This window comes from Physella acuta, unplaced genomic scaffold (assembly GCF_028476545.2).
Source record: "Physella acuta isolate Inbredline_101_S28 unplaced genomic scaffold, ASM2847654v3 ptg001328l, whole genome shotgun sequence".
NCBI classification, from domain to species: Eukaryota; Metazoa; Mollusca; class Gastropoda; family Physidae; genus Physella; species Physella acuta.
In genome coordinates this window covers 43485-67359 of record NW_026732843.1, presented here as the reverse complement: position 1 = coordinate 67359, position 23875 = coordinate 43485, and the positions used below count along the sequence as shown (strand labels likewise).

Below are 23875 nucleotides of genomic sequence, written 5' to 3'. Positions count from 1 at the left end.
AGGCGAATTGTGATGAGTTAAAAAAATAACATTGCTTTTCAAGAATACAATTATATCAGGAGAAGGATGAAATGGTCTAGCAGTAGTGTGCTGACTTGCTAATACCAAGAGTTAAGTAAAGCCTATCCCCTCCATCCACCAGCGGCTATATGAGAGTGAGAAATGCTTGATTCTTCATTCAGTTGTTGATTCAGCCAGTTCAAATAGAGAGCAAGTGCAAGTATGGGCATTAAAGTAGTCATTGCTGTTTTATTACTAAATTTATTTCATAAATAAATTGACTGACAAGTTGCTACCTACTTTTACGTTTATCTATATATATAATTCTCTTCTGGGAGCCGTTAGAAAACAAGCAGCAAGCGCCTCCTTGCAGTCCCCTCTCTTTCTCACTATCACTACCACCCCCACCCCACCCCACCCCCACATTGTCTGGTGAGCTGTTGTCACGCTAAAGGTTTACAAAGCTAAATGTTTACAAATCGTAGAGCCGGGTTTCTATTAGGGCCAGATAATTTAGTTCGATTTTAAACTTACAGGAGGTAACTAAGAAATAACTAAGAGGGGGCTGCTTTCACGGGGGGGGGGGGGGGGGAGGGTCGGGGTTAGGGGAAAGGGGGGGGGGGGGGTTAGTGTTATAAAGCAAATATTTTCAGTGGCAGCATTGGTACTGTCGAATTCACAAATTATGAATTACTGAAAAGTAGAAAATAAAACAACGAAATAGCGGCGTATGATACGCTGCGGGTCAGCTTGTAAATTTATAATTCAATAATGTTTTCCTATCTTGTGGTAAATAGTGGCAATAATTAATCCATACAAGTAGTACAACTATCTATGCTAGAATAAATAAATAAACAGATTCAACAGAGTGTGAAGCACTTTAATAAAAACTACTAGATATTTTTTCTACTTTCTGATAAAACATTTGTTAAGTAAGAACAGTATATGAAAACCAAAATCTTCTAAATATAAGTAATGAATAAAGCTGGTGGTCTTATTATTTGTATATATAAATAATCAGTTTGAGTACAATAAAGCATAAACAAAACTAAGCAATAAACCTCATTTGACAATTATAATAATCTTCATGTAACTAATAACTGGTATCATAAATAATTGGTTAATATAATTTAATTTAATATTGCAGAATTAAGTTATATTAATACAAGAAAGAATAAAAGGAATGATAAATAATTTTAAATTCTACATTACATCAATATATGTCTATGGAAAGTAAGTTGTCAGTACACACAAGCTTATAGCAAAAAATAATTGCAGATTATACAGCCTGATTTCAAAAAAGTATTTTAAATACTGCATTTGGAATGTTTAGTGGAAATATAAACTAAATACTGTTTATTTTAGAATCATGTATTTTTACTAGCATAATAACAGCATATTTTACATTTTTTTTTTTACCGTTCATAGACTAGCAAAAAATAATATTAATCTTTCCAACAAATTTTCAGAATTCATAATTTATTTAAAAAACCTCAGATATCTCAATCAGAAAATATGTGATTGAAAAACAATAAAAATGTGCACCTTGTAAAAAATACAATAAACGTAAGTGTGGATTTACATAAAACCTATCAATACATAGGCCTACGTAAAATGAATTATAAAGTCAAATTACCTGTTAAGATAAATCAAATTATCAGTTAAGTTAAATAATAATGTAATAATACCAGAATTTAATTTTTTTTTACCACCTGAAGAGCCAGAAATAAATTGCATAAAATATAGATAATCTCTTAAAAGGAGTTAAATATCTTAAATTTGATGTTACAAGTAACTCATCTTTTATGTAATTATGGCAAATAAAGACAACTTTTTGCAAATCAATTTATTAACTTGCAAAAACACAGACATTAACATCTTTTAAAGTTTGTGTAAAACTCCAACTTTTAAAAATGTAATTTTAAAAAGTGCTTTTTTTATATAAGTGGAGAAGATGGCTATGTAAAATAAATGTTTAAAAAATCTGGCAATGCAGAAAATGATTTCTGCAGCAGGTATCTATCACAAAGCAGATCTTAAATTCAATACACACATTTTCAAACTCATAAATGTAACAAAAATTGGAAATTTTATGATAGTTTAAAACAAATGATCTTTTAAATAAACTGACACAAACATTTAAAAAAAAAAAGTGTAAAAACAAAAACAACCACAGAAATTTATACATTTAACACCTCATAAAAAGGAAGACAGCACCAAGAGTCAGCAAAAGCATTTAACTCAACAAGTTAAAAATCAGTTTAAAAAAGAATAGTTAAAAAAATATTTGATTCTACAATAATAGAGAAAATTTACAAAAACCAAACATAAAAAAGGAGAAACTATGTAAAAATGAATGTGGTGGCAACATTCATATAATAGAAAAAAGTTAGTCAATAACAGGATTATATTTGATCTTTTTAGTAGTATATCACAACCCAGAGATGAAGAATCGTTGGTGCAGCAGACAGAGCTAACACAGAGTTTGACATAACATAAATGTAGCCTAGTATGGTGATCATTTGATAGCCCCTAACAAATGATTATTTTTTCAAGGAACACATTTATTTAATTTATAAGGACAGCATACTCACCATCATAATCAAACAATAGTAAAGAACATGTCTATCACTGTTACATAAAATATTCACAAAACTTTGTAAAATGGTTTAAACAAAATTTTTACTGATAACAATTAGTATTAAATTAAAACATTGATTGAACAAAAAGAGGTTATTATATTTCAAGCCGCACCTACAGATTGCCCAAGTTAAAATGTTGTCACAAGCTTTATAGTCACAACTTGAGATTCCCTCAGAAAAGCCATTTAAAATTGAACTTGATAACAAATGGTAAACACATTTTTTTTTCAAACACACACATGAATCTTGATCAGATTGGGCAATGGAAAAGCTGAGTATCCCATACTGACTTCAGTGCATAGGAAAACATTAATTGCTAGTGAAAATGAACAATTTTACTAATGCCCAGTTTGTTTTATCCATGATAAAAAAAGGCCATATGTATATATATATATATATATATATATATATATATATATATATATATATATATATATATATATATATATATATATATATATATATATATATATATATATATATATATATATATATATATATATATATATATATATATATATATATATATATATATATAATTTGATAGAATTTAATAGTTAAACTGGTCAAATAAGTAGGCTTTGAAAGTTTGATTCAACAGTTAAGAAAGAATGTTATATAAGTTTTAGTTACCAGTATCACAGATAGAAAGAGAATGTTTCGTTAAAAAAGGAATGCTAGAATTTTAATGTTTTAAGAAATTAAAGAGGTTTATATTTGTACACGTGTATATATTGTACTAAAGGAGAAAATAATTTACATGACTTGGTCAGTAATGGTTATTTTTAGCTTTTAACAACTTATTCCTCCCTGCAGGAAACTCCAACATTTCTAAAATGCAAGAAAGACAATGGCTCTACTTTATTGGATACAATACAAAGTTTAAGCACCAGTATATGTTAACATCAAATACAATCTCTGCTACTACAATGTAAAATAAAGCATAAAAAATTAGTGTTAAGTTTAAAAAGTGCATAATCAGCTCTAAAATGTTTTACTCTTTTTTCTAGAAGTAAGCCTACAATAAAAGCTCCAGAAGAAGTAATAAGCTTTAGGAAAAAAAAGCCAATTAAGTAACAGCGAGATATTTGAGAAAACAAAAAGAGCTCTTTTAATTTTATATTTCATTGGATCTTTTTGTCCAAACTTGTATTAATTACACAAAAATTAATTATTTAAAAAATGCATGGTTTTTGGAAGTTTTTTCTGTAAGAGTTTTGAAAGTATATAGTTTAACTATATGACATTGTCTAAAAAAATTTCTAAAGTTTAAAGTGCATAGCATTTGTTACATAGGGTATGCTACATCTAAAATGGCTATTTTTTGTACAGAGTGACCAAAGTGATCTCCATATTGCATTTTATCCTCTTCAGCATTGTAAGTGTGGAGACAACCATTACCGAACAAAAAAAACATTCCGTCCCACAAGCCAACACTCCTCATCACATGACCAAATGTCTCTGGGATTGATCGGATTTCCGTCCATTGGTTTGTCTCTATATCATAAACCTCAGAATTGAAACAGTCCCTAAAAATGTGGCCAGGCATACCTATGGCTGGAGCATACCCGCCAAAGACATACAGTTTGCCATTGTACGGTGTCATAGAGTGACCCTGTCGACTGTACATCATTTCATTAAGTGTGCTCCAACTCTTAGTCTCCATGCTGAACTGCCACAAAGACTGCATAGGGACACTGTCAAATGGGTCCGCGCTGATTCCTCCACTTAGGTATATACAGTTGCCATCAAACGCAGCAGCCTGATTGTATGAGCCGGTCGGAAGGTCGGGTAAATTTGACCACTGGTTTTCTTGTATATCATACATTTCTACTGATGCCAAAATCATATCTTCATCTCCTAGTTCCCCGACAGTATGATCAATACCGCCAATCACAAAAATTTTGTCCTCGGAGACACACATAGCATGAGAGACCCTCGGCTGGTTCATGCTGGCAAGTTCAATCCAGTTCCTGTACCTGGGACTGTACCTGTACATAGCGGAACTGCTGCACACATCTGCGTCATACCCTCCAGTTCTGTACAAATAATTTCCTACTTTGGCAATACTTGAAGAATCAAATCCCGTCTCTGTGCCTAAGCTGGCTAGCTCTTCATTACACTTGATACCTGAGTTGATCTCCAGGTAGGTGACTGAACACAACTCAGGTAGGTAAGTAAACATGACAACACTGGGATGGGATCCTCGGCATTTAAATCTCTCACCTGTGGACATAAAATATACAGGTAATGACACAATTGTTATGTACTCTTACAGACCTGATAACTTCTGTAAAAAGATGTAGCTAATGTTGAGTTCGTTTTTGTTTAATCTACAAGATGGGGTTTGAATCAGGGGCTGTATTTTCTATGGGCTCAGAAGGTCCAATTGAACTGAACTCAGGAATCAAGTCAAGATATTTGGGTTTGCAAACCAACATGTTGTTCCCCTAAATTTACACATCACATACTCACTTTTTGGCTTATAACATAACAGTTAGGTGGTACAGAAAGACAAGCACAACCAACCTTGAAATAAAGTTTGAGCTGGAATGTTATTGTGGAAATGTTTAGCCTCTTCTACAGCATCCTGTATTTCTGGCCACTGCAACAAATCGTGGTTGATGCCCAGCAAGGAGTCAATGTCCATTAAAGGGAACCTAACCAGTCGAAGCAAGGGAAGTAAGTATTCTTTCCTTTCTTCTTTCTTTGCACCAACCCATCTGTAACAGTTATCTTTCATTAAACTATCAGCAGTCATAATTTTGTTAACATTTAGTATTTTGAGAACAAACTATGTAGTGAACTACAAGGTATGGGTGGGCTTGATTCGAATTTTTTTTTTTAAACTTTGAAAACATTTAAACTGCTTGTATTTCAAACATTTCCCAGCCCAATGTTATAATATATCAATGGAAGCAGGACATTACCCTCCCCCTACCCATTTAGGAATAGGATTAGGTCTAGTGTTAGGGTTTGCCAGATGTAGGTTTAGAGTTTGGGCTAGGGTTTGCTATATGTAGGTTTAGAGTGGGGGTAAGGATTGATGTGGTTATGGTTAGCTTTAGGTTTGTAGGGGTTAGGGTTATTCAGCATGGGGGGGGGGGGGGGGTTGTAATTGATAGGGGTAATGTTGGGGTGGAGGTAATATCCTAAACCCAATACAAATCTAGGCAGAGTGAACACTATAAAAAGAATTTTAAAATACAGATACTTGCTTTGTAATGAGCTCCAGTACAAACTCTTCTTCAGTATCAATGTAGAGGTCCTCCTTCAAAAACTTGGTCAAAAGTTCAAAATCAAAATTGAGATAGAAATCTTCTTCCTCGGCTAGCTTCATGACATTGAGACCCAGAAAGTGGAAAATGTCTCCCCTCAAGTCTCCTAGAATGTATTTATCTGCCAGCTGCAGGACTGTCTGGTAGTTGTCAATGCTGAGTTGATGGATCAAATAGTTGCAACACACTTCAACAACCCAGTCAGCCTAACAACAAAACAAAAAATAATTGATACATCTTAACGTTTGAAGATACTTACTATTATAAATTACACTGCCCTTGAATCTAAACTTGAACATACCTATACCTAACTGGACCAACTGAAAAAAACAATGCTGTATTCACCTGAGAATCAAACAGCAGTTATCATAACCCAGTATTAAAAATATTTAGCTAATTCACCTTAAGGGATTATAGAATTGTTTAAAAAAAAAGAATCCACTGCATCAAGTTTGGAATGCCAAAAATAATTTTCAATTGTCAGTCACTACCTCATCATAAAAGCTGTTAAAATAAAACATCTATGACAAGTCTATTTAATTAAAGTAAAAGATATCTAAAATTAAATTTTACAGCTTTTGCTGATATTTTTTAAGGCCAATTAAAATAAACTTAAATTAAATGTCTAATTTTACCTGAAAAAATCTGGCAGCTTCCAGGACATCTTCAATGGTCTCAGGATCAATTGTCACATGACCATGATAAAAATAATCTAAAATTAGGGCAAATCCATTTGGAGACATTTCTAGAAGTTCAATGACATCTTGTTCCTTCTCTAACATGTCATGGCTGAACATGGCAGAAAAATAATCACTAGCCTGGGACAGGACCTGGATAATAAATTACATGAGATGTAGCTGTTTGTGGATTAAAAAAAAAAAAAAAATCGGCCTTAAAAATATTATTTAATATTGTTTAACTGCTGCAATTAAGACAATCAAAAGTTCAACAAGTTCGTTTACATCCATTTAGTGTGATAATCATTTTGATGCATTAATAAGCTTTACTAAATTTAGTTTTCAGTAAACATTTGGAAATTAGATATTACTTTTAAAAAAAAAGCTTCATGAGTGAAATAAACAGCTTTAGTTTTTACCTCTTTGTGAGCTTTAAAGTTGGCATCACCAACTCTTAGCTTTATATCACACTTGTAGTCATACATTTTTGCATTTACCTATGAGAGTATAATCATTTAAAAAAATTATATCTTAATAGTGATGAATTTACTGCAAGAATGTTAATACAGTTTATGAAATCTAGATCTACAGATTAATAAACGTTGTAAAACCGTGCACGTATTTGAAAAATATTCTTTTAAATAGATTTGTATTCCTAAAATATTTCATTCAACAACTATTAGGCTACCTGCAATATATTTTATCCAGGGTTTAGGTTTAAGTCTGCCCAGATCGGATGGTTACTTAGCTCAAGTTAGGGAAAGTAAAGGCAGATGGGCATAGTGCTGACATCACTATCCCTACATAAGCTGAGGTCACAGAATCAGGTAAACTCTACTTCACTTGCCCCATGGACTATCAGGTTCAAAAAGGGAACTTTAATTACTTTACTTTTAAAAATGAGCAACAAAAATTTACTGAAAAAACATGACTCACTTTTTTAAAAGCTGGATTCATGTACCTAAGCTTGTGAGGCGCCAGAACTATTTGCTCAAAACGTGGACTGACATCAAACTCTTCCTCCTCTTTAGGATTACTGGTTGCCATAGTTCTAAAAGAAACATAAGTCTTTATAACAAAATAGTTAATTTATTCAGTTGGATAAGAATTTTTTTTTTTCATATCAATCATTGATTACTCAGAGCTAGTTTAGTTAATAGATATTAAAAATTAGAGTTAGCTCAAATAATGAGAGGTTAAGTTCTGAGTTTAGTCCCAGAACACTGAATAGCTAAGGCTCAAATTATTTTCAAGTTCTCTGGATTTGCAATTTTTATAATATTGATTCTAAAAATATTAAATTTCTAAATTATTTTTAGGCTATTTTTAGCACACTTTAAATTCATGTCAACAATATGATCATTATCATGGAAAGATTCTCCTCAACTCGGTTGCCTCCATTTGTAGGGTATAAGTATAAAGTAAAGTTATAAAGAGTAAGATGAGTAAGAGAATATTCACCGACCACCTCCATGACCATAAGGCCTTACTTATTACTACATCTTAAAGATCTACAACTATACTTTTTGGAGCCTAAAAAATAAAATTTATTTTTCTATTATTCTACTATGTAGTATAGACTAGACTATAGATCTAGTAGAACAGTGGTTCCCAAACTTTTTCGAGTGGCGACCCCCTTTTACAAAAAGTTAGTGACCCGCTACCCCCCCCCCCCCCCCCCCCCCCCCCGTGGAATTCAAAAGTCAAAACTAATAAGGAAATTTATAAGGACTAAAGTAAGATTTTCTTGTAGACTTTCAAAATGAATTATTCTTGATAAATGTTTTAATACGATGAGAAAAATTTCATGCTATTAACTAGCCTCAACATTCGCAGTTGAGTTTTTGTTAACGCCAATCTCACGTCATTCTCAACATTCAATTTTTTTTCTATGATTTGTTTTTAATTGGAAAGAGATAATATTCGTTCATTTTGTATGTTGATGTTCGAATATATCTGCTAGGTATGATACTCTCTCCAACCAGACCATGTCGTTAAAGTATATCAAAAGGTCTTGTTTCTCTTGCACTTCCAAGAACAACTAGATTTCATCTTTCAATTATTAAACACGATTTACAATATTTCATTTTGACAACCACCTTACTGCAGTGTAGAAAAGCAAAACCTCGTGATCTTTGTTTTGGCACAGTTTTTTTATACAAACGGGAGTTTAGGGCTCCAGATTTAATATAATCTATGACTTTTATTAGCAATGGAGTCAGAAGTCTTGCTGGCGGGAGCATACCGGTGAATCATGCAGCGGATTCCCCTTGGTTAGGGAGCTAAATCTTTTACTATTTTCTGAAAGCCCGATTTTGACCCAAACATAGATGGCGCACCATTCATACAAACCCCTCAGCCCTTTTCCCATTTTAATCATCCAGTTTAAAAAAACGATTTATTTTCTTCATAATATCTTCACAAAATAGCAACTCTTGTTTGCTATTGCTATTATCTGAATTAATATATTTCACAAAGACAAGCAACTGTGAACACGAAATAATGTCTGTCGATTCATCATCTTGAAAAGCAAACAATGGTGACAGCATAATTTCATTTAAAATTTGTTATTTCACATCTACAGACATGTCTGGTATAAGCAGCTGAATAGAGCTATTTGTTGCATCTTTACTGCATTGGAATCCCCAAGAATTAATTTAACCATCTTCAACATGCAGGGGTTGATGAGATTTTCTCCTATTGTGTTGTTTTTGCTTGGCAATTTCTAATGTGACTTAATTTGATGCTTGCACTAATGCTGTGTTTCCTTGAAGAAAACTTCATATTCGATTAAATCTCTGATGTTTGCAACTAACTTCACGCCGACGAAAGAACTCCATAATCTTCATTGTGTGTTCTGAATGACTCACCTTCATAGAGAACAACTTTGCAAAGTACGCATTGTTTTTCTCTATTTCATTTCCTATGATGTTAGTGAAGCCGAATTTAAGATATTCTTCTATAGACTATTACTTCTAAATATTTTTTTTTTTTAGTTTAGTTAGTGACTTAGTGTACCAGTTTGCGACTCCCCCAGAGAGCCCTTCGGGACCCCCAGTTTGGGAACCCATGTAGTAGAGGGTGGACTGTCACTGGCATTGTCAGAAAGTTTAGTAGTTCAGTTCATCAAAAAATCATCATTCATCCAGATCAGAATCAAATCAATCATCCACCCACTGACTTCATTCACTCATCTCAGTTCAATAAAATGAAAAAAAAAAGGCAAGAACAAAAACTAGGAAACTGTTAGAAGCCTAGATTTCATTAGCGAGCTAAGAATAGATATTCAAAATCTGATGAAAACTAACTTGCCAAATCTTTGAGTTAAAAAAATGTATAAAACAAAATTGAAGCCCTACGCCTACAAGTCACTGTTTTCTACGTTTTTTAGTCTTAAGAGGTGTAAAAGTTTACAATCGATACAAAATATGTTTTTCCTATAAAAGAGTTCCGAGATTAGATTTAAAGAAAAACAGATTTATTTTCCTTTAAAACACATTGAATCTAGATCTAGATCTAGATCTAATATATTAAAATAAAATAATGGTTTTTCTTAATGGTTGATTTCTTCAGACGGTTTATCCAGACACTATGACATACGTTTAGAATTTGGAATGGGTTTTTTTTGTGAGCCTAAGTATAATTTATTACTTAAACCAAAGAAACTTGCCAGCGACACCTTTCCTAAAGTTTATATCTGGGCGTGTAGAACTTTAAAAAATCCACCTGTACTTACCGTTCTTAATGAAAACAGCCATTGTCCTTTCCCTACTTAAGAAAAAAAAGTCATTGTCCTTATTCTACTTAGGGGTGGTCCATAAATGACGTCTCGCTTGTAGGGGGGAAGGGGGGGGGGGTCCGTAATTTTGTGACGGTGTGTGGTGAGGGGAGGGGTTCAGATGGAGCGACGACTCACTATTGCATTATAAAAAAGCAATGTTAGAAAACGAATTTTAGACGTTATTTTGCGTTTTAGAAAACTTTTTTAATAAATTGTAATAGGAATTGATTAAAATACTCGATTTTGACAGAGTTCAGACAAGATTTTGGAAAAATATCGATGTTTTAAAAAAATATTCAACTGCAATTTTGAGGGGGGGGGGGGGGTTGTAGGCTGAGGTGTGACGTCATTTTAGGGGGGGGGGGGTCTCGCTTTTTGTGACGACGTGTGACGGAGGGGGGGGGGGGTGGTGAGGGGGGAGGCGGGGAGGTAATAATCGTCAAAACAAAGCGTGACGTCATTTATGGATGACCCCCTTAATAAAAAAAGCCATTGCCCTTACCATACATAAGAAAAAAAAAGCCATTGCTCTTACCATACTTAACGAAAAAAGTCATTGCCCTTACTGTACTTAAATGAAAAAATAATCATTGCCCTATCCAAGTTAAGAAAAAAGTTTTTATCCTTACCCTAGTTTCATGACACGTCATTGTCTATATCTAACTATAATTTCGCAGTTAAACTGAGGTAATCAAACCTGTACACTAACATGTCGTTACTATAATTTGAAAGTAAAAACGAAGAAAAAATGAATAGGCATTGGCATCTTCGTGTAGAGATTTGGAGAAATTAATCAAGTGGAAGGGTGTGTCTGCCGAAAGTTCATACACGGATAAAAGATTTTCTACGAGTCACAGAAAGAAAGAGAAGACAACTGCAGACTTTCAGTGGATGAAAAAGAATTTCAATAACTATTTCCCTGATATCAGATTCAAAGAAAATAAAACTCGTGAATAAAATATAATACTAGCAGGGTGGTATAGGGTTAAAGGCCTGATCTTGATCGGCCATTAAGTTGTTTTTGTGGATGAGATGGGGGCATTGGGTGCATCTGGTGTGTTCGTGTTGGGGGCGGGGTGAGGGAGGCTGCAGATTTTCACAGATTATTACTATAAATGTATAAACCTTTTAAATTAAAATCTGGATCTATATACAAAGATTCGATGGACTGCATTACCAGAGCGGAACGTGTGTGTTGTGGAAGCTAATTGAGATGGGTAGGTTCAGATACATTACAGGGTGTAGAATTTTGGGAGGTCGTCTCCAACTGGTGGTGGGTGGTGGGGAGGGAGAGACCAACTGGGGATGGGGGGTGTTGGGGGGGTGGGGGGGTAGAGACAACAGCTGGGGGTGGGTGTGGGTGTGGGGAGGTCGAGAAATCAACTGTGTGGGTGTGGGGAGGAAGAGACCAACTGTGTGGGTGTGGGGAGGTAGAGACAAACTGTGTGGGTGTGGGGAGGAAGAGACCAACTTTGTGGGTGTGGGGACGTAGAGACTACCTGGGTGGGTGATGGGAGGTAGAGACCAACTGTGTGGGTGTGGGGAGGTAGAGACCAACTTTGTGGGTGTGGGGAGGAAGAGACCAACTGTGTGGGTGTGGGGAGGTAGAGACTACCTGGGTGGGTGTGGGGAGGAAGAGACCAACTGTGTGGGTATGGGGAGGAAGAGACCAACTGTGTGGGTGTGGGGAGGTAGAGACTACCTGGGTGGGTGTGGGGAGGAAGAGACCAACTGTGTGGGTGTGGGGAGGAAGAGACCAACTGTGTGGGTGTGGGGAGGTAGAGACTACCTGGGTGGGTGTGGGGAGGAAGAGACCAACTGTGTGGGTGTGGGGAGGAAGAGACCAACTGTGTGGGTGTGGGGAGGTAGAGACTACCTGGGAGGGTGTGAGGGAGGTAGAGACCAACTGTGTCGGTGTGGGGAGGTAGAGACTACTTGGGAGGGTGTCGGGGAAGTAGTGTGCTATAGTCAAACATTCAAACATTATAAAACTGTATAGATAGCTTGGAAGTCGGACGAGGGATACAAATGGGGGAGTTACAGTATCGTCACAAAGATGGGTTGGGTGCACGCACGCACGCACACACACACACATACACACACACACACACACACACATATATATATATATATATATATATATATATATATATATATATATATATATATATATATATATATATATATATATATATATATATATATATATATATATATATATATATATTCTTTGTAAGTGAGGGGGGTAACATAAACTATCGCACCCAGTGGTACCGTCACCTTACCTCGCGATGCCACTGACGCATCTATGATGAAGATTAGCCGTATAAAACATGTTCCAATCCCCACTTAACACTGCTGTATCTTAGTTCAGCTAAAAAAGAGCTATTTGATCGTGACGTGGAGAATTATTGTCATGTGTGTTAGTATTTGAGTTAGCAAGAAGTCTAAACAACAGCATTATGTTCAAATACTTCTATTTGTGCACCAATATACAACATATTTAAAAAAATGTAGTGCATTCATATCCTTCCTCCGCTTTGCCTTAGTTCATGTTTTTTGGTAGGATTCAAATGTATTTAAAACATTGAACCGTATCGGACATTAAGAGGGTAATGTTTGTTGTTGTGTGGTTGTGTGTGAGGAGGAGGGGGGGGGGAAGTGATGCTGGATGTACCATACTACCCGCTACAAAACTCTATTACCCAAAAACAACTTGAAAAAATCCATTTTTATTCCCCCTGTGTTCAACAACCCCCAATACTGGTGTGTAGTAGGCCCTATTATAAAACCAGGCTGTCTAATTTGCCATGTAATATTGAAAATGCCACCCCCTCCCCTACTTTGACACCTTTTGGTGTTTAAAATAACCTCGTACGTTCCTACATGGGAAGTAATAATGCTCTCCACAAACTTTACTTTACAAGAAGATCTAGAACATGATATGAAGAACTGGCCATTTGAAAAAAAAATCCTCTTATATAGTTAGAAACTCATTGAAATAACCTAATGGAAGATTTTTTTTTCACAGAGCATAACTTGATAAGTGTATTATCTGTGTGCGTTGAATCCCTTCTTCAGATTCGAGGATTCATAACAAGCGCATCAGCCGTGAGGGTCTTTGAAATGGTTCCTGCATTAGATAGGCATGACGAGGCATGGCTCGTCCCCGGGCCGGGACAAAGCTCGTACACCGTGCCACTTCAGCCCTGGCCGCGCTACGGTAGCGCTCGGGAGTTTTCTTTACGCCAAGTGCTCCTCGGGACGGCTTGAAAGGACACGAGCACGAACCTCTCTCAGGCAGCTGAGGGGTGGGGGGAGGACGAGGGGGGAAGCACCCGACCAAAAATATTTTCAGGCGCCCCATGGGGCGTGTTATGTTCTATGGAGCTGAAATAACATAAGACATTTTTATCGTTCTTTTCAAGTTGGGACGTATATGGCTAATGTTATTTTTAGAATCACGTGATCTTGTAGGCATTGCTTAATGGTTGCCCTCCCGGTCTTTACCTTATGGTAAAAAATGTCTCTTATAACCTCGTTGTTAAAAAACAAACAGGTCATGATGAAACCACTTATGTGTATTAAATATAGGCCTTTTTAATGTGATATCCAATATAAGTAATAAGCCTATATAATGTGACATAGAGACCTATATAATGTGACATGCTAAACCATGTAGCTAAGTGTTTACTCAAAGATGCAGCCTAGATTGCCTGGAGCATTGGTCTTCTAATGGAAGACGAAACTGCTAATCCGATTTTAATTCCTGGTCTAGCCAAGTATAAATAATGTTTTGGGATCTATTCATACTGTTACATATATAGCAATTTCACTGCGGTAAGAATGTGTAGGCATCGTAATAATTTAGAGCTCATGTGAGCATAGGACGGTAGAGTACATTTTCTCAGTCCTCGCAAGGTTGCCGCCTGTATTGTTTCTCTTCACGTCGGTATGATTAGAATACCCATCATAAGAAATAAATGGATGTGTGAAGTTTTGTCGGGTTCGTTCACCCATCTGCTGGGATCCGAACCTGACACGACCAAGTGAAGTGCGAGCAAGTCTTAGATTGACCACACGACGAAATTTCAAGGATTGGAGCAAGGGACGTTAGTGGATGATTGTTACACCAGATGAACCTAGATGTGACTAGAGTTTGTGTGTATTTGGCTGGGTGTAGATTCTAGTCGGATCTGTTAGACATAGGTGTTGTTGTTGTGTGTGTGGGGGGGGGTAGAGATAAGTGACGTAACAGGTCAGTCTGGTGCTCGGAGACATTATAAGACGAGGGACCCATAACCCCAGGGGTAACGCAAGTTGTTTTTTAAGGGAGGGTGGGGTAGGTGTCAGCAACAAATCCAGATGCTGCTGCGTTACTGTGCTACGCTATGATTTAAAAAATATAAAATGGTCTTTTTGAAGAACAAAAGAGAACATAACACAGAATGATACATCACACAAAATAACATCACCCAACACACACATCACACAAAACATCACTCAACACACACAAACAAAAACAACACAACTGACTTTTAAAATTTCATGCATATGATATAATTATTACAAAGATTTAGGTCACCGATCAAAAGAATGAGAAATAAAACTGTTCATTACAGTACCTAAGGCATATTGATTGACATTTTTCAAATTTTATTTTTTTAAATAAATCTATATACATTTCAAAATTATACGCAGAATACCTGTTAACAATCTATTTTACAACTTATTTTTTTATCTTTTACACATAAATATAATTATGATAATATATACAAAATGTTCAGCTTCGGCGGACTGTCTAAAAACGACCCTAGGCCTTCTCTCCCTGCACTAACCGGGGTTAAAACACGCTCCCCTTCAAGCCGGCGTTGCCCCAAGCTCCCCATTGTTTCCTAAACCCCCCATTAGAACCACAAACGGATCCAAACAAACACCCCACAGCCCCACAATGGGAAAGAAAGCGAAAGCTGAACCAACAATGAAGTGGATACCTTAATGTTGCATGAAGGATTACAAAACAACGGCGAGTATCAAGTGAAAAAGATATGTCAGTCGTGATTTGAAGATTGCTCAGACAACCATATTTTGGTGGGTTTTGTGCGCGCCTTTTTGAAGTGCAGACGTACCAGATGGAGGGGAAATAACTCACTGAACGCATCAGAGGAACGGTACGAGTCTTGAAACGAGAGTGATTAATTATGCATTTAAGGCCGGTTTTGAAAGTGAACAGGTCGTGAAGATTAATCTTGTCAACTCAACAACTAGCAGCAGTGAATTTTACAATTGTAATCAACAATAAGATTTTTAAATAATAATAAAAAAAAAAGAAACGGCGTATGAATACATATGTCGACAAGCCGAGAAGAAAAAAGGGTGCGGCGAATTCTCGCAAGGAAATTTAAAAGGAAAAAAAAGAACATTATCTTTTTATGATTTATATAAAGTTTGCTAATTTGGTGAGTATCATTTATTCCGGATGGGGCGGTGTGGAGATGGTTGAAAAGTTTCCAGCGCCGGTCTCTCCTGGAGATCTTTGTTGCTGCGACCGTACCTGATGCTACGCTGAAGCGAAAGTTTTGACCTGGAGTCGCTTAGATGATCAATGCGGGGTGGTAGAATGTAGGGGTGAGGAAGGTGGAGGGGGGGGGTGGAGAACCGAAAGCTTTGTTGCGATGTCCTGCCGAGAGCGTGGACCAGCAGGGCGCCTCTCGCGGCGTATGCTGGCTGAGCCCCATGACACCCCCCTGTCCTTGTCCGCAATTGTGTTGTATTGTGGACCATATTATTACTGCCAAAACACCGACGGTAAGATAAAGGGGTTTATGTGTGTAAAGAATATGTCTATAGTTATACATGCTGTTAGTTCAATGGCTTTTTTAAAGTAAGTTTGAGTGAAATAGTGTAACCCTACACCTCGCAAGGATACATTTAAAAAAAAATATTTAAAAATGAGATAAAAATGAAACGAATGAAAACAATTCCAGGTGTTGATGCCTCAATGGATGAGGGAGCCATCTAACGACTGGAGTAAGCCAGCGATGGATCAGATGATACACGGACGACAGCAAAGACTGGGATTAACGTCTCAACCAACATATTTCCTGCAGTCGTATGTTAACGAGGCGGCGTTAGAAAGCGAACATTTAAGCACAGATTGTTTCTTGGTTTTTACCGGAGTGTTTTTTAAAATATCCAACGTAATATGGAATCACACTTAAAAGTGAAAGGGCTTTTTTTGTGGATCATCTAAGGCAGTGAGGGCCATAAAAGAGATTCAACTGTGGGGAATATGGAAACATGTTCGCATCACACTGAAAATATTGTTTTGTTTTATACCTTTTAATTCTCCTGGATTTGGACTTTTTAATCATGCATTAAAAAACTTTTTTTTAAATGAATTTGAATATTTTGAAACATAAATTATTAAACTATCTAACGAATATTGTTTTTATTATTCTCTGTGTTATTTTGTAGAGAGTGGGGGTGGGGGAGGTGAGTAAAATAACAAATTAGCTGTTTCATACTTATGAAAAATTTAAATAATTCAGAGTCTTTTTCAAGAGTTGAGCTTAATTATATTTTTGTTTTCGCCAAGATGTTACATTAGGCCATGCAGCAGACGACACTGAAGGAGTGTCCTGAACAATACGTCAGTTTCGACAAAATTTTGGTTACTTTTGTGTGACCCCCCTCCTTTTTGATGTCCCCCAACCCATCAGATGCTATTATGTGCTCACTTTTTTTTTACCTGGAGAATACATTACAGATGGAGTAAAGTTCCCTTTCAAACCTGACAGTCCATGTGGCAAGTAAAGTAGAGTTCACCTGTTCCTGTGACTTTGGCATTTCTTCTTCTTCTTCTTCGTTCTTAATTTTTAGTGTTGAATTCGAGCCTTATCTGCCAGAGGGTTTGAACTCGAGACTTTTTTCGAATTTATCAACCATGAGCTTTGCCTTCGGAATTTGAAATGATAGTGTGGTCAACGCTATGCCCAGCAGCCATTACTTTCCCTAATCATCAGAGCTGGGTTGACTCTGGGACATTCTATTGGGTCGAACACGAATCCGAACTCGAGATTTTCGGGTTAGCAGTCTAGCGCTCTACAGCTAGGCCACGACGTGCAATACTTTACATAATTATGTAAATATTTTTTTTCTAGATTAAATACTCGCAAAAAGTAGTTCGTATCGTAAGTATGGCATAGTATAGAGCGGAATCTGATGCGACTAATCAACTAGTTTTCACATTTCATAAGTTCGAATAACCAACTTTGTTTTTTACATTTCATAAGTTTGAATAACCAAACAATTTTCATATTTTTTTGGAACGTTAGAAGAGTTTCGTGTCGTGTGAATCTAATTTTATTTACCTCTATAAACCCAAGACTGAGCATAAATCAACATCATACAAAATCAGTGGATCTTAACCTAAGTTCGATCGAACCCCAGGGGCTCGATGAGTCAGTCTTAGGGGTTCAGCGAAGGTCACGACATTCACCCGATTCTATGATTCACGATCTGTTTTTTTTTTCAGAACTAGATCTAGTAAGAAATGTTCGGTGACTACTGGTGGGGTTCTGAACCTTCAAAAACGTTAAGAACCACCCGCACTAAATGAAGACCTCAGCTTCATCGAGTTCACACTACATCAAGAATGAGAGTGAGGTTGTTTCTAGTTAGCTTTTTCCTCACATACTTGGCAATAGATGATCAAACAACAAGTTCATTGATGTATATTGGGGAGTGGGGTGATGATGGGGGTGTAAGATTCTACATTGTAACACGTGTAATGAATCCCCTACCTTTTAACACAGATATAAACTGGTTGACTAAACTTCTAAACCTCTGTGTTGACCTCTGGTTTAACATTGTTTATTATGTGTAGTCTAACTCCTGAGTTTCCTTCAAAGACCCGAGAGTACGTAAGTTCATTAAAAACAAGTTGATGTTGAATAAAAGGAATATTCGGTTCGGGTTCTTAGGTTTTAAAAAAGTCTGAAATGGTGTAGGTGTTCGTCTAGAGATGAATATCCGTAGATTGTGTTGGTGAGGAGGTAGGGATTAGAATAACGCTAATCCCAAGTCACGCCAAATCAGGTTACTTCACACGGATTAACACACCTTTAGTTAAGATGCGATTGACACACCCGTGGTTAAGTCATGCAGACACGTTTGAATTTCAGTATTGCTTAGTCTCTTTTTATGTGTGGTTTATGCACTGGCGTAGCGAGGGGGTGGGGGGGGGGTGCGGCCGCACCGGGTGAAACCATTTAGGGAGGTGACAGTGACACTAAGGCAAAAATAGCAAAATATATAGTGAAAAATGATAATTCCACTTAATTAAGTGATTAATTCGAGTGTTAAATAGTCTTTTAAGAGCAAATTTGACAAATCCCAACAAGGGTGGGGGTCGGAAAGTTTGATGGGGGGTGTAAATTGAAAGTTTGAGGGGGGGGGGTGCAAATCGAAAGTTTGTCGCTACGCCTCTGGGTTTATATATGTATTGTTTTTGGTTAATGTGTGGTATTTGTGTGGTTTTTATGAGTATATTATTTGTGGTTTATGTATTTTGATTGTGTACTCAATCTGTAGCCGCCGTTAGGAAAAAATGTTTAAAAATGTTTTGAATGACAATTATAAATTTTAATTTAAAAAAAAAATCAGCTTCTTGTCGATGTTTAAAAAAGAAGAATTTAAATAATTTAATATTTATTCCAAAATGTTTATTTCCTATTCGCGCGTCTTTTGCCGTCCTCTTTAGACGGCTATTTCCTTAGCTTAGTCTTGACAAAAACCGATGCGAGCAAGAACGGGCATTAATAAAGTGTTTGGAAGTATACATGTGTTAATGCCCTTGTCAAAGAACATTACCATTCTCCACCCCACAAATACCATTATCATTCTGATCCAAAAACTTGTACACAAAAATCTGATACTTTTATCTACATGACTTGTCCGTTAGGAATTCGGCGCACGCTCTCAAAGATCATGAAACCAAAAGCACTTTTTTCCCCAAACACCCTCCACCTCATTTGCTGGCCATTACAAGAATTATTTCTTCTTAAAGCCGTCACCTTTGAACCCAGCAGCCGCCGCGAGCATCGCGCCCTGTATGACGGGCATGCTGGGACCATTATCTTGATCGCAGTCCATTGATGACGTCACTGCCGGCCGCGCACCCCTGGCGCACTCCAAACGGTCGTCTTTTGTGGACCGGGAGCACCACTGGGGGAAATATGTTGGACATAAACCCATAATGGCGCCCTGGGTCAGGTAAAAGGCTGGGGATTACAGGTGTAATCATTAAAAAAAAAACTTAAGCGGCTGGGCAAGAGAAAAGAAGACGATGGACTAAACGACAATGAGTTCGACGAGGGAGGGAGCAAAAAGGTTAGAGAGGATCTGTGAGGCTGCCTGCGCCCAACTGTCGTGTGGATGGTAATTGCTGGCTAGCCGACCGGCACCGGACCCGGCAGGGGTCGGATACACCACCCCTCGCTACGCCTCTCAAGATCCCTCATAGCTTTTCCATTAGACTCAACTAGCCAATCAAAGGCTAGTTTATTCACAGACGGTCTTAAATGATAGAATCGTCTTGAAAAAAAAAATTTCATTGAATATAGTTTCTTGAAAAACAGTTACTTTCGATTTTTTTTTTTTTTTTTACTTTAGGGCAGGTGCAAGCGTTGGACGCTAGTCGACAGGGGTATGGCAATTTTTATTGACGCCCCACCCCCACCTTCATTTTTCTATCGTTAAAAATTCCCGATAAATGAGAGTTTCTACTTTTGTAGCGATCACTCGCGCGAGAGTTCCCTCGTCTCGCGTGGCTGGGTCAAACAGCCGCGAAAAGACAGCTCCATGCAGCCGTGATCCGCGCTCTTGAACCTGATTGCGCCGCTGAAGATCTTTCCACGGCGCCGCACTGGCGCTATTGACTGGGGTTAGATCTGCTCTAGTTTATGCTTGTAGCGGCCACTAGTGATGGAGCAGGGAGTATTTCCTGCAAACATAAAAACATCTTTGATGAACTTAGCCCGAACTGGCTGCAGTTTTTTTGTGTATGCGCGCGTGCCGGTTTCCGTGAATCGCAGAACGTGGACACAGAAGTGGGGCCTTTACAGCGTATACCGAATCTGTTCCACGCTTGTTTTGTGTTTGTTCAAATAAATACAGCCCCGTACACTTCAACATTTCAATCGTGTCTCACAGTTACTGGTTATTAAATAATTTTTTTAAAAATTATTTTCAAAATTCGCTATCAGATCTTGTTTAATAATATTATACTTAGAGTGTTAAATTTAATTTGACGAGCCGGCCCGCGGCATAACATACGCCGCTATTTAGCTGTTTCTAATTTTCAATAATTCATAATTTGTGAATTCGACAGTACTAACGCTGACACTGAAAATATTTCTTTAAAACACTATAAGTAGCTCGTTAAGGACCATAACCCCCCCCCCCCCCTTTCTTCCCCCCCCCCCTACGTTTAAAATCGTTGGCTCTGCTTGTAAACATTTAGAGTGAACACAGCTCACTAAAACCATGTAGGGGTGGGGAGGTAGGGAGAGCGTTTGCAGCTTGTTTTCTAACGGCTCGAAGAGGAGAATTATATATATAGATAATTACTTTCTCGTATATACGAAGTATAGAGAAAGTCTTGTAATCGTGCAAAAAAAAAAAATCGAGATTTTTACAAATCTCGACGTTTTACACCTCACTGATACGAAAAAACATAATTTTGCAATCTTGTCCGTATGTCTGTGTGTCTGTCTGTGTGTGTGTATGTCTGTCTGTGTGTAAACACGATAACTTGAGTACCGTTAGGTTGATGAAATTTCATATATAAGTATTTTATTAAAATCGTAGATCCTGATCAACTTTTGAACGATTTCCGATAACCGGAAGTGGTACTTTTTCTACTTTGAATTTTTCAAAAGCCTATAACTTGAGTACTATTTCAGATAGATAAATGAAGTTTCACATGTGAGTAAAAGATCTAATTTTCTACCTTCTGTTAAATTTTGAGTCATTTCCGTTGACCGGAAGTACTAATTTACGCTATTTCCGATTTCTCAAAAAAACGCATGTGAATTTATAAAGTAATAATAATATTCCGCACTATTATACACATCTTTATTCGGCGTTCGCTTGGTGAGCAATGCTTTTTTTTAATGAGATTCTATTCTATTTTTAAAATTTTAAGTAATTAAAAATCATTTCTTGAAATGATTTATACAAACTAACCTTATGGTCAAACAATGCGGTCAAATAGTCAGTGGACAGCACCAGAAAGTGGAGTTTGTGCTAGACTGTTGGTGCCAGACTGTATGCTGGAGGGTGAGGTAGTTTGAGGTTTATCACGTTTGTAGGTTCTGGGGTATTGTTGTCACGTTGGAAGGTTCTAGTGTATAGTTGTCACGTTGGAAGGTTCTGGGGTATAGTTGTCACGTTTGGAAGGTTCTGGTGTATAGTTGTCACGTTGGAAGGTTCAGAAGTATAGTTGTCACGTTGGAAGGTTCAGAAGTATAGTTGTCACGTTGGAAGGTTCTGGGGTATAGTTGTCACGTTTGGAAGGTTGTGGGGTATAGCTGTCACGTTGGAAGGTTCTGGGGTATAGTTGTCACGTTGGAAGGTTCTAGTGTATAGTTGTGACGTTGAAAGGTTCTGAAATATAGTTGTCACGTTGAAAGGTTCAGAAGTATAGTTGTCACGTCGGAAGGTTCAGAAGTATAGTTGTCACGTCGGAAGGTTCAGAAATATAATTGTCACGTTGAAAGGTTCAGAAGTATAGTTTTCACGTCGGAAGGTTCAGAAGTATAATTGTGACATAGAAGGCTCTCTGGAGTATGAGGCCTATCACGTTGAAAGGTTCTGGGATATAGTTCTCACGTTGCAAGGTTCTTTGGTATAGTTGTCACGTTGGAAGAAAGTCTGGATGAAACAATACGTATAAAATGTAATCAATGTAGCACGTAGCTGTTGATGCTCATTTTACTACAACTGTAAATAGTTATACACACACACACACACACACATATATATATATATATATATATATATATATATATATATATATATATATATATATATATATATATATATATATAAAATAATTACCACGTTTGCAATTTATTGGAAAAAAAATATAATTACTTTTAGATAGAATAATATTTGTACTAATTACTTCCCATATGCAAATGTATAACATCAAAGGGAAAAAATAAAACAAAGTTTTTTAAAATTAAACAAATTTTAAAAATAAAGAAATTGAAATGAATAACTGTTGTTTTTTAATTTAAGTTAATATTTATATTAAAAGTTCTATATGATGTTATCAAATCGGAACTATAAAAAGTGTTAAAAGTTACTTTTTGACTCGAGTTTTAACATATAACTGAAGCAATGTTAATAATAGAATTTAGTTCAAAGGTTCTAACATATAAGGAATAATAGGATTACATGTCAGAATTCTTGGTTCTTGTGGCATGAATTTGGCTTTTCAATATTATCGAGACTAACATAATTTTGTACATTAAAAGGCGTAGCGACCCTTCCCGGCGTCCGGGGACAAACTTTCAATTTGGCGCTCCCCCCCCCCCCCCTCGGGAACAACCTTTCAATTTTTTATTAGCACCCCCCCCCCTCAAACTTTCAATTCGCACCCCCCTCAAACTTTCAATTTGCAAACCCCCCCCCTCGCTACGTCTCTGCACTACATTTACCGTCCTCCCCCCCCCCACCCCCGAAAATTCATAACCAAACTCCCCCAGTGTTTCTTCCAGACATTTTTCCTCGGGGGGGGGGGGGGGAGGGGGGGGGAAAGGGGGGTGTGTGGCACTTGAAATTTTTGGAGGGGAGGGGGGCGGTAGACTTTCTCTTTCTTTGGTGGGGGGGGGGGGGGGGCGGACACTACTAAAAGTATATATTTTCTATATAAATTTCATTTCGTTCGGTAGACTTTTTTTCGAAGAGATGCCTGGAAGAAACTCTGAACTCCCCCCCTCCCGATTTCTAATCTTTATTTTCAGAAATGGAGCTCATACTTTACAAAAATCTATATATATTATTATTCTCTTCTTGGAGACGCTAGAAAACAAGCTGTAAACGCGCTCCCTACCACCCCCACCCCTAGATGGTCTGGTGAGCTTTGGTTCACTCTAAATGTTTACAAACAGAGCCGGGCAGATAATTTAGTTTGAAACGATTTTAAACGTAGGGGGGGGGGGGGGGTAACTAAGTGGAGTTTACTTTAACGGAGAGGGGGGGGGGGGTTATCGTCCTTAACGAGCTACTTATAGTGTTTTAAAGAAATATTTTCAGTGGAAGCGTTGGTAGTGTCGAATTCACAAATTATGAATAAATGAAAAGTAGAAAAAAACAACTAACTAAATAGCGGCGTATGATATGGCGCGGGTCGGCTCGTACTGTATAATTGAATACTATGTACGAGAGTGAAAGAAATAGCTGTCAATGTAAATCTGCAACAGTCAT

At 37.0% G+C, this 23875-nt stretch overlaps 1 protein-coding gene across 1 annotated transcript; it reads right to left on the bottom strand.

Annotated features, from left to right (window-relative positions):
* Window positions 1–3164: 3164 nt before the first annotated feature.
* On the bottom strand, window positions 3165–9920 carry LOC131958424 (kelch-like protein 15). The gene is made up of 7 exons (XM_059323447.1): window positions 9906–9920; window positions 7534–7648; window positions 7017–7094; window positions 6556–6750; window positions 5861–6126; window positions 5172–5365; window positions 3165–4868 (listed from the first exon to the last, which is right to left on the bottom strand). The coding sequence occupies exons 2-7, from the start codon at window positions 7642–7644 to the stop codon at window positions 3931–3933; spliced, it is 1782 nt and encodes a 593-aa protein (XP_059179430.1). The 5' UTR covers window positions 7645–7648; window positions 9906–9920; the 3' UTR covers window positions 3165–3930.
* Window positions 9921–23875: the final 13955 nt, after the last annotated feature.

Excerpts from the sequence above, each read along its gene's own strand:
- LOC131958424 (XM_059323447.1), bottom strand. The coding sequence starts at position 7,644 with ATGGCAACCAGTAATCCTAAAGAGGAGGAAGAGTTTGATGTCAGTCCA. Across the intron at positions 6,127-6,555 it reads AAGCTGCCAGATTTTTTCAG|GCTGACTGGGTTGTTGAAGT; the intron begins GTAAAATTAGAC and ends TTTTGTTGTTAG. Across the intron at positions 4,869-5,171 it reads AGCTCAAACTTTATTTCAAG|GTGAGAGATTTAAATGCCGA; the intron begins GTTGGTTGTGCT and ends TTATGTCCACAG.